General features: G+C 43.3%; 2 protein-coding genes across 2 annotated transcripts in view; both read left to right on the top strand.

The window, feature by feature from the left end:
- The first annotated feature begins 681 nt into the window (after nt 1-681).
- Nucleotides 682-4,115, top strand: tsnax (translin-associated factor X). The gene is made up of 6 exons (XM_068741405.1): nt 682-973; nt 1,751-1,840; nt 1,941-2,055; nt 2,252-2,382; nt 3,325-3,446; nt 3,578-4,115. The coding sequence occupies exons 1-6, from the start codon at nt 958-960 to the stop codon at nt 3,953-3,955; spliced, it is 852 nt and encodes a 283-aa protein (XP_068597506.1). The 5' UTR covers nt 682-957; the 3' UTR covers nt 3,956-4,115.
- Nucleotides 4,116-6,679: 2,564 nt separating this feature from the next.
- Nucleotides 6,680-11,802, top strand: part of disc1 (DISC1 scaffold protein) — a 37,212-nt gene continuing 32,089 nt past the window's right edge. Inside the window, exons 1-2 of the mRNA XM_068741282.1 lie at nt 6,680-6,749; nt 9,851-10,737. Coding sequence (XP_068597383.1) covers nt 6,680-6,749; nt 9,851-10,737 — 957 coding nt within the window. The remainder of the gene's footprint in view (nt 6,750-9,850; nt 10,738-11,802) is intronic.

Raw genomic sequence — 11,802 nt, 5'->3', positions numbered from 1 at the left:
AAATTAATTATTTCAAATCAATTTTGGTGGCGGGGGGAACCCAGGAGGTATTTTGTCAGTGTTTTGCGTGCGTGCAATTCCTTCCACGCATAACTAAACAGCGTTTTAACTGTTAGAAAAGTTAGTTGGGAGGATTATAAAACTATATTTTAATTTACGTGGAATTAATCCACTGTTGGAAAACATGTTATAAAGCAATTGAGTGGATTTTCGTGGATCATAGACCTTTGATTAGTAAATGAATTAAATGTGCCAATTCTGCCAAAGAAGTAAAACGGGTGTTCATGACAGGAAGTGTGATATATATGGGCAAAACACGCACGTCTTCTGGGAAGATGCTGATTGATTTTTACTGTAAACAGAAAACACAAAAGTGTTGTTTTTTTTTATTGGAAGTGAGGGCTTATGTCAGTCTTTCTTGAATAAAATTAACACAGGAATACGTCTGCAGTAGAAACAAGAGTAAAAACACAACGTTAATATTAGATATATGGTAAGAAGAGCGTCGAAACTTTGCCTAGCTGTATCTTAAAATAATCCGTTTTAATTAATCGGATTTAGACGCAAACATAAAAGCATTAAAATAAAATAAAAATGACATTCGGGCAAATTACTACATCTCCCATAATTCAATTCCGGTTACGCGTGTAAATTGCGCAAAAGCCCCCAAACATTGAGGGCCACAGAGATGCCTGATATTTAAAGACACAATGGCTTTTGCGTCGTAGACTATTTAAACTTGATTTAGACTTAATTTAGACTGTTGATTAACTGACATTTTATTATTTGCTTTTTTTCATGTGTAGACTGTTCTATTGTGTCTTGTGATCCCGATCCATTCTCAAAGCCGCCTCGTGACGTTTGATCGGCAACGACAGACTTCGCTGTTTCGAGTTTTTCCATCCGAGCCTGGAATTTGTATTTTTAATAAAATCAAAAAAAGGCAACATTGGAGGAATGAATAAGCGAGACCGTAAGTCCGCATTTTCTTTCTTAACTAAAAATAACGTTTTAGTTTTGAGTTGTTTCATCGGCTTCTATTACCACAGGACACCCGCGCTGTATGCGAGCTAACAGTTAGCCGATGCCGATGCTATTACAGTTAGCCAACAGTATGTTGCTGCTTTAGCTGGGCTGCAGGTGAAGGACTTGCTGTTTAAATCTCTCTGGGCTCGAGCTAATCTGTACCAGATGCATGTCTGCGAAACACAACCCACAGAAAAATAAGATAAAGTTACATATTTCCAAATCCTAAGCCCGTGTTTTTTTGTTGTTGACATTTGTGAGTTTGCCTTTTTAATTTCTTTTTCCCTTAAATTCATTCTCAGAATTTGTCCATGGTCTCATCTCTTCAATTGATCCCATGTCATTCTGAGTTCTTCGGTGTTTGAGCGCTCATATTGTTGATAGTGTACTACAACTAACTTGCCTGTGTCATGCTATTCACCAAGTTTAGAGGAAATATTATTATTATTGCAGTTTTTGCACAATTATAGAAACATAACGTCCTTATTCAAGGTAAAATATTTATTTCTGCTGAGGCCATAGTATATATCATGTGTATTTGTCGGTAATGCAACAGAAACGTTCACATCTTTGACGCGGTATATACTATTTGGAACGCAGACTTTTCGTTCTAATATTTGATTTGAAGTGTCCCTTAAAAGTAAAAAAAAAACCCTGACGATGCCAACGAGAACAACTGAGCCGAATTGCCGAACATCAATCACCTGACTTTGTCTTGTGTCAGGCGAAGGATGTTCCCGGAAAAATGCTGATCCTGTGCGGGACGGCGAGACGACCGGCGACCCTTCTTCACCTGTAATCTCTGCTTTCAAAGGTACCTCCAGCGCTAGCATATGGACAGCGTTTTCACACACGGATAGTTGGCACGCTCTCATTTAGATATGTTTCTAATCTATTTTCCGCTATCGCTGCAGTTTTCCAGCAAGAGCTCGACACCAAGCACGACAAATATGAACGACTCGTCAAGATCAGTCGAGACGTCACCATCGAGAGCAAGAGGACCATTTTCGTTTTGCACAGAGTGACGAGGTATGACCTACAAAAGAAGGGCATGGCAATGAATGCAGTTTATTTTGGGAAGACTAATGCATTTCCTCACTTAATTCTGCAGATCGAAGTGTAATTTGAGTAATGAGCTCGGTCCTGGAAAGGAATATACTCGTATGTCAAGGTATTACTGTAACATAACCCCCTTGCATTATTTACTTTTGCATGGATTAATTAGTGTACCAGATGCAGAGGATGTTCTCAATGAAGCAGAAAAAAAACTGGATGGAGTCCAGCAGAAAATCGGCCAAATTGCTGAGGAGCTCAGAGGAGAGGACATCTATCAGTTCCACAGAGCTTTCACCCCAGGTGAGCGCTTTTATCTTGATGGTGAGAGATACCAAGCATGCCAGTAAATAAAGTTTTTATATATATATACCGGTATAAAAAAAAAAGAAGGTCAGCAATGTTACCACACCGTCAGGCAACACTTCTGCTTCTTGTGATGCACCCGCCGCGAGTGAACTGCTCTGTGGTCAAACACCAAGCTCAATAAATCTGTCAGTCGTCTGGATATTCGGATGTATTCGTTGAATTCGCCACTGAAACGTCTCCAAGTCTCGTGCTCTTTTTGAGTCATTGTTTTTATCACATCCGGAAACGTTCTGTTACTTTGTGAATCTAAATGATAACAGGTGGCGGCTGCTTCAGGAGTCATAATACTAGCAGTTCTTGGCAGTAAACTCAGGAACTGAACTCCACCTGCTTGCCTCAAAGCCTGCTTAACCCACATGACGTATCCTGTTGGCCTCGGTTGTGTTGTGTCCTGTTCAATGTCAACACTGGGCCATGTTTGGATGTCTGCAGTGTTGATATAGCAGGTAAAGAATAATAAACCAAACAACGATCTATGATCGTTGGTATCTCCGGTATAAGAATAGTGTATTTTTAAAGGTGAAGTCCAGTTGCTGCTCCAGAAGTCGACTTCAGACACAAGGTCTTCCGTCCTGTCATTATTTGATGGTTGTTTGCAGAGGACCAGAAAACAAAAGAAGGGGTCATCGCAGCATGCCATAAAAAAAAAAAAGTCAGTTGTTTGCCAATCCAATAGACAGAATCATTCTCTACACATACCGCACGCATAGTCTTCATGCGTACGAAACGTGGGATACTTATTTTAAGAGTAGCGTTTTTTAGGTGAATCAGTAATTCAAATACATTTAGAAAATAAAGGCACCTGTCATTCCCTCGTCCTGTTTGACCTGCTGGATGTCTTTTGCTCTTCCTTTTCCATGTAATCCCATGCATTAGGGATCCAGGAGTATGTGGAGGCCGTCTCTTTCCTGCACTACATCCGCCACCACAGCCTGATCAGCCTGGAGGAGATCAACGCCAGACTGGTTTTCATGAGTAAGGAGAAGATGGATCCGAAGGTAGATGTTAATGAAGGATGTTTACAGGAATTGTTAATTTTGTCTACTGTGAATGCGCTAAATGTGAAGCTACTTCCTCTTAAGGAATCAATCCTGTCTGAAACTACAGTTTCTGTCTGTTTTCATCTCAGGGCCCAGCTGAAGCCCTTCCATTGGGCGCTCAGGCCCTGACCTTTCAGGTGATGCCCTCAGACTACCTGCTTGGCGTGGCCGACCTGACCGGAGAGCTGATGCGTCTATGCATCAGCAGCGTAGGCAACGGCGACATCGACACGCCCTTCCAGGTGAGCCAGTTCCTGCGGCAGATCCACGAAGGCTTCTCCTGCATTGGAAACACGGGCCCGTATGAGGTGTCCAAGAAGCTGCACACGCTGCGGCAGAGCCTTGGCAAGGTGGAGGATGCCTGCTACGCGCTGCGCGTCCGTGGCTCAGAGATCCCCAAACACATGCTGGCGGACGTGTTCTCCAGCAGGACGGCGCACATCGACCCCGAGGAAGGCGTGGTTTAAGTCTTAAACGGTGTTTGTTTGCTGCATTTTGATGAATCTATTTCTTTCATTTGGATGTGACGGATATCTTAATGTTGCACCTTAAAGCAGGCCGTTGATTTTTCTCTGAGTGCAGCAGTTGTTTTATTTGAATAAAGGTTCTGTGCCATGTTTCTCACGCCCTTCCATTAATAACGTGCTTGTGTGTGTTTTTATTTCCCCCCCCCGTGCCGTTTCTTCTCCCTATCACGTCATAGATAATCTAAGGTAGAGCATTTTGTTATTGTGTTCATATTGATCTGAGGCTGGGAAAGAAAGGGAAGAACACGGTTTATGTCTACCACACAGTGGTGAGTATCAGTACTACATACCGAGAACCAAAATCCTGAGTAGAAGTTCCTACACAAAGATTCTGTGCAAAACCATTTACAAAATGTCAAAAGAAAAAAAGCTTTGTTCTATACTTAAATGCAGATGAATTGTTCAAAGTGGAAATGAGTGATATTCCGGGTGGTAAACTTTTACAAAATATAACTCACATTAACGTTATTGTATGAACGGTAAATACTAAATATATATACACTACCTGTTAAAATTAAAGTATTTGTTACAGTAAGAAAAAAAACTGTCGAAAGAGCCGCAGTAAAAAAATTATTGAAAAATATTGCATGTCAAGGAAATATAATATGAAAATAAAAACATCAAACTTGCCGGGGGGTAAATAAAATAAAACACAGGTTCATCGCACTATATATCTCGACCAGATTTCAACTGTATTTACAGCTTTCCTATTATTGCAGGGCTCAATACTTCTGATCCGCTGTTGTCAGCCACTGTGGTTAATTCGCTATTTGCTACTTCCGCTGTTACCGGAAGTTATCACATAATGTTTTTGACAGTAGCGCCCCCTAGAATAAAACGAGAATATTACTTTTTGGACTATTATTAGGACATGAAGTAGCGAACTGTTGACTCACAGTAGTTATTCCAACGGTTCCTGAGCCCATGTAGTTAAATACGTAATATAATCATGTTGGGTTTTTTAACAGTTTTGCCTGAGGGATCAAAGGTCTCAAGCATCCAGTGTGAATTTTAAATTTGCACATTGTGTGAAAGATTCCCTGAATCTTTTGAAGATATGGTCTGCAAGAAGGTGGAAGCCTCAAATTCCTTTTTACTGCACATGGAGAACAATGTTCTTAAACTGTTTGAATATTTAGTCACAAAACTGTTTGAATATTTAGAGTCACAAATGTTCACATCGTGTTTAACCACGAAAATGCCCCTTTCATTCTCGCCTGTTTTACTATTTTCATTTGAGTTAAAATAGATATTTGAAGAAAAGCTGTAGATTGTATTCTCTCCACTTCTTCCTCCTTTGGCCGCTCCATTATCCTACCAGCTCGTCTATCCTTTGCACTCTTCTGTTTCCTCTGCAAGATCTTAGTGATTCACTTAATCGATTGTGTGTAAAGTTTAATTCAAAACATGACATGAACAAGAGAAAACACCTCTGTTATTCTCTGGAGCCCCACTGGCTCCCTCACACAGAGTCCATCAGCCAGCAGAGCCGAATGAAAAGACCTCTTGGATGTGTGGCTGGAAGGATGAAAGGGAAAGGGCTGCTCAATGCCGTGGTCTCTTCTCATTCATACCGTCACTCCATGAACAATGGAGCACTTTTATATCCACACCAAGATGTGCTCTGAATGTCTAAAAATATGCAGGAGTAACATACACAAACAAGTATTTTACCGGCATGCACAGTCTGTATAGTTCAGTATTATCTGTTGTGCCCACATATTTGTCTTTATGAATTCAGTAAATAAATAGAGGTTTACATTTGGCATAACCAGTTTATTAAAAACATGCACTCTATACAAAACAGGCAAAAGGATAGCACACTTTCATTAGACATTTAATTGTAATGTTAATTTAAACGAAATGTAATTTAAACGAAATATTACTGCATACAAATGTGATAGGTTTACAAAAATCTGTAATTTTTAAAATACAGATGTAAAACGCTAGAAGAGGAAAAAACATCACAAGAGTATTTTAGAGCGCAGGAATATGACCCAATAAAGTGAAAGTATGTTGTAATAACGGGAAACATTACGCCATGAATTAAAGGTCATGTCTCCCGTCCTGTTTCTTTCTGCGTTCAGCTCTAATGCCTGCAATTCAAAGCTGCGTAAAACAGGCGCAGTTAAGTTTTCCTGTCTGCTGCTCATGAGGCGGCCTGAACGGGTTGGAGTCAAATTCCTGAACACGTAGGAGGAGAGGAGCTCCTCGCGTTGCTCCAGCGAGCCGCACGACGCACGACGCACGGCGCAGGGGCTACAGCCGACAGATTAATTTATCCATGATGACGCACGGACTGTTGCTTCCTCCACTTCAGCAAATTACATAGTACTTTTATTCCCCCCCCAGAAACACTATATTTCCTCGCCATCCGTAAGTGGACACGCTTGTTTTACGCAGAGTGTGGCGCGCTTGCGTCTACTAGTCGGGAAGTGTGTTTTTATTTTTACGCACAACGGGGCGCGCGTAAAAGCCGGTTTTACCCGCTAATCCGAAGCGAGGAGAAAGTCCGTCAGTGTGGATTGGAGATTTCGTAGCGGAAATGAGACCAGTCCCGTTTGGCGGCTCCTTTTCTTCTGGAACATGGTCGACGGAACTCCACGTCCGACTGCGCCCTGACAGCGTTTGAAGTCCGGGCGAGACGTTCTCGACACCGGGAAGATGTTTGCGGGACTGATGGGGGTTGAACGTCACAACAAGTCTCTGCTTCAACACTGCGACGTCATGGAAGGTAAAAGATGGCTATTTCTTCCTATAGCTATTAATGGTAAATTATTCTACGACGTTAATAAGTGGATCCGCTGCGTAAGATGGACCCGGTTTAAAATGTATCAGATTTAAAAGTAGAGAAAGAGGAGGGGCTCTGTTTGATTGTCTTACAGATCAGGACTCATGATCTGGAAGATCCCTTTTTCTTCTGAATATGTAGATACTGTGGATCTAGCAGTGATCCCCCCCCCCCCAACTATATATCCTTATCAAATGACCGACGAGAGTTTAGCTCCGATTGTGCTATGAAAAAACTTTTCACCTGGAGTTACTGATTTTAGTGAAAATATTCACTCTAAAAAAATAAAAAGCCATTTCTAAGCAGCTTCTTGGATTTTCTCTAAGATATCAAACCTCGAAGATATCCAATATGCAAAAATGTACTAGGATGTACTTTCCCCACACAGAACAGGATGCTCTGAAACAATAGATACGCTTGTGATCGCCTCCCTTCTAATAGGGTGACCGAATTTTTCTTCCTAAAGTGACTGTCAATCATGTTTCTCCATGTTGTTAAGATTATAGATAGATAGATAGATAGATAGATAGATAGATAGATAGATCGTGTCATCACTGAATTTCACTTCTCTTTTTCCAGCTACACAAGGTATACCGTGTCAGACATCTGCCGAGCAGCGCTTCTCAGGAGGCTGCTGACATGCAGATCTCGTGTGTGCGTGTGTGTGTGTGAGAGAGAGTGTATGTGTGTGTGTGTGTGTGTGTGTGTGTGTGTGTGCGTGAGGGTGCTGAGCTTGTTCCCCAATCATTTGTGTTTTTATGAAAGCATCGGCATTCCTTCAGTCTCTGGCTGAAGCACTTGAAACAACCAATGGGAAACGGTGTTAACGTGTTTACCTTTAGTCTGCGAAGGTAAATAATCTCACCTGAGACCCTTCCCAGAGTTTGTGCTGAGTCAGCCACACATTGTGTTGAGACGCTGTCGGTGAGGAAACAAGCTCCTGTTTGTGTTTTGCTATTTTATGACAGATTTTGGTGGTAAAACATTTAAAACACATAACCTGGCTGGAAGCGGCAAGTGAGATAACACACACACACACACACACACACACTCTGGGCCCTGAGGTATTTCCTTCCCCAGCGCTGAGAGGAGCCGTCCTTCCCTCTCAGCTCCTGTAAGCTCTCATAGGGTGGCTGGCCGTGTTTATCACCTACTCTGAGTTTTGGGTTTCTCACATTGTTCATGGAACAGCAGACACATCTCTAGAGACAGACTAATGGAGCTGCGTGTGTAATCTGAGCTTCAGTGGGACGACCTCAGTGGACAAAAGGCTCCTGTTGAAGAGCATCCTCTGCTCTATACCCTCAGTCTGGGCACAATGTGGACACCAGCCAAAATACTCTCACTACAAATCCTGACTTCCCGCCTGTGTCACATCCCCACGCTCCCTTAAGTGGCGTCTCTTCCTCTCTAGTCACATGGGATGGTTGAGGAGTGACATCACCGCAGGTCACGGGGGGGGGGGGGGGGGGGGGGGGTTGAACACGGAGCTGTGGTTTTATATTGGTCTCGGGTTGTTTTTTTCCTACTGGCTGATTTTAACACACAGTAGTTTGATAGTAATGTGACACAATGTTGTCATGAAACCTTTTTAAAACATATAGTGTGTGTGGGGGGGGGGGGTTTATAAGGATAATAGCATGAATGCTTTCACTGTTTCCTGTACAAAAGTCTACATACCGGATTGTGTGTGAGAGTGGGAAGGGAAAATGGGGGGGGGGGGGGGCTGTACAACTGTACAGCTGTACACAAAGCGCCTGTTGATTCCCAACACGTCGGCCCATCTCCTCTGAATCCTGCATGTTAAAGCTGCAACAGGTGTTTATCGCTTCGGGAAGTATAGTGACATCATTATGACATTTAATGGCTTTTCCATAAGGTTGACACTTTCCTTACTTAGACATCACGGCGCTGTCTCTTAAAGCTGCACAAATCAGCGTGCATCTCTGTATCTGACGGCTGTAACACCTCCAGCAACCGATTCTGAGGAAACAGGACAAATCGTGGATGTAGTTGAACACTCCAGAGAGACCTGTAATACTTTTCACGGTGAAGTTGTGTGTCATTTGTCTGTTAATCCACACTAAATAATGCACATTCATGACTATTAGTCAACTGAAAAAAAACAGAAACATTCTGTGTCTGCATCTTTTTTTTTGACTGTTGTTGGTGCTAGGATCTTCACATAGTGGAGCTCAGTGGATTGTGTTTACGCTGCCTGGCCCATCTCCCAATGTGTGAACACCAATATCTAGCAACATTCAGGAATGTCTGGATTCTGCCTCTTGATCCAAATCTCCTTAAAATGTTTCATCCTTGTCTGAAGCATTTTGTTGTGCTGTTTGTGTTCAATCTAACAAACAAACCCAAACATATCCGTATCGACAGAGACGATCAATAACCTGACTGCTTCTATCTGTAGTTCCCACATGTCTTCAAAGCCTTTTAGTCTCTTCCTGCTCATCGTGTATTATTTTTTTGCAGCCTTTAAACATTCCTCTTCTTCCGGTGTGTCCCTGCTCTCCTCGGACGAGTTCCCGGTGAATAGAACGCGGCTTTTTTAGCAAACCGCACACAGAAACTGGACAGAACCGAAAAACACGCAGAACCAAGTTGTCCTTGTTTCCTCAAACGGATTGGAGGCCCCGTGATTTGAGAGCCTCTGGCTTTGGGAAGCATTGGCAGAGCTTCTCCAGATAATAAATTCAAACGTAACTTCAGTTTTGTTCCTGCCTTCCAGCCGTCCATGGAGAGGCGTGTCTAACTCAAACTGACTGCGTGGCTCTGGTATGTCCCTGCAGCTGGAGCACAGCTAGCAGCTGCCCTCGTTAGCGACGCTAGCAGAAGGGACTGTGGGGAAAGCCGCTTTTTTTTGTGTGTGTGTGTGTGTACTATTTACAACATGAAGTGTGACATTCCTATGCTACTGGCACACTCAAATCCCCCCCCCCTCCTAACGGGCACTATCAGTCCTACGCGCTCACCCCTTTATCTTCCTCATGACCGTGTCGACCAGCTTAATGGCTAATCTCTTGCATTGACAGGTGGCAGAGCTTCGGGGACAGCTGGCAGCTCGGGTCGGAAAAGACTGCACCGGAGACCCGGGTGCGTGAGACTACAGATCACTGGGCAGGAGGAGGAGGAGGAGGAGGAGGAGGAAGAGGATGGCAGCTGCATTAGGAATGGAAAATCTGGGCGTCACGCTGACGTCGCCGAGGCAACCAGCACTCAGAAGCTGAGTCATACGACCGCTGCCAACGTGTCCCCGAGGAATAAGCAACCTGGGAGACCCTCGTGTAGCTCTTGGAAGAGTAAGAGTTATATCCACTCTGTTACCCATCCTCTTCCTCACGGGGGATGCAGCGCCATCCATGGTCCATCCGGCCCCCACAGTCTCCCGCCACAGAATGACCTCAGTTTGAGTCCATGCCCGACTCCCCGGTGCTCAACGCAAGACGTCTTTAGCTCTAGCTTCAGTTTCATCCAACGGTCTCTCAGCTTACGCCAGACGACCGACACAACCACACCACCCGAGGAACCAGAACCGCTAAGAGAGCCCAGCAAAGCACCCAGTTCACCTCAGACCAAACCAGTAAACTCGTCAGATCAGCACGTCTCAAAGCGGCCGACTCCTGTCCGGTCCGAGGCGTCGTCCGCTCCGAACAGCCAGCCAGGAGTGCAGGACGTGACGTTTTGGAGCGAGTGTCTGTGGGATGGGATGGAGGTTCAGGCTGACCCTGCTGACTCTGACTGTCTGGACATAGAGATCACCTCCTCACTGTCTGTGGACTCCGACGCTGCGTCCGCCTCTTCCGTCACTTCCGGCTACGAGAGCGCCACGCCTGCCTGGGATCAGGGCCGGGACAGTCTGGTGAAGAAGTACGAGGTCGTGCTGCAAGGCTGCCTCCAAAACAACCGCGCTCATACGAAGGTGATCGGCCACAGTCACAGTTCACTTTAGCACGTTTAAGTCATAGCATGCTCTTTTTGAATAAAATAAAACTGTCAGATATAGGGAATAAAAGAGAGAGAGAGAAAAGGGGGTCATAAAATGCACCTTAAGAAAAGAGATATATATTGAAAACGATGAATGGGTTAAAAAGTACTTATCGGATAGTAAATCAGTGTAATCTAAAGTTGAAGTTCAGAATTAAACAGACCAAAAATAATCAAACATTATAAGGGCTTTTAAAGTGATTTAAATAAAGATAATGATTTAGCAAACCTCAGAAAGGTCGTTCAAACAAATTTATAAGATCAATACAATGGTCAAACTGTGAGGAAATAAAAGCATGACGCCTTTAGCTTCCTAGAATTCATTGTTCCAGCGTTACTAAGAATAATTCTCGGAGCATTCAGACAACAGGAGAGCTTTTAGTTTTATATTACAACATGATTTTGTCCCAGACTTGTCACTACAGTGTCACATTCCCAAAAATAATCAAAAATATTTATTCTCCCAACTTGTTACGAGGGTTAACGTCAACAAGTAGCGTTTATAACTAATGTAGGTCACACGATGCAAACAACATCTCATTACAAATTCAGCATGAAGAATCATTTTAGACTAAATAAATATGATCAGCTGCCATGTTTCTGTGTCAATAACATCAAAGCCATGAGACCTTTTTAACTTGTGGAGTTTCCAGTTTGTCGTTCCTATGCCACCAGAACAATGGAGGCTAATCAAGCTAATTGAGCTTCATGTTTAGCCTGCAGATATCAGGGAGGGTTTCAATCTTCTCATCTAAGTTTCAGCAAAGCAAATCCATTCCAAAATGTCTACCTTGACTACAGGCTGCAGTAGGCACAAACAAACAATCAAATAAAAATACAACACAAATTAAAAGCTTAATGTTACAACAGATTGAGTTGTGTTGATAAGTTATAAGTTACACCTTGGGGCAGCCAGTTCTCGGTCATGTCCCTGAAGGTCGTCGCACCCACACATTTAGGTCTGCTGGGGCCACGGTTTAAAGAGCATTGCCCTCTGGGC

The sequence above is a fragment of the Brachionichthys hirsutus genome, chromosome 7 (genome assembly GCF_040956055.1).
Source record: "Brachionichthys hirsutus isolate HB-005 chromosome 7, CSIRO-AGI_Bhir_v1, whole genome shotgun sequence".
NCBI lineage: Eukaryota > Metazoa > Chordata > Actinopteri > Lophiiformes > Brachionichthyidae > Brachionichthys > Brachionichthys hirsutus.
The sequence above is the reverse complement of the archived record's forward strand: the minus strand, read 5'-3'. Positions and strand labels throughout refer to the sequence as shown.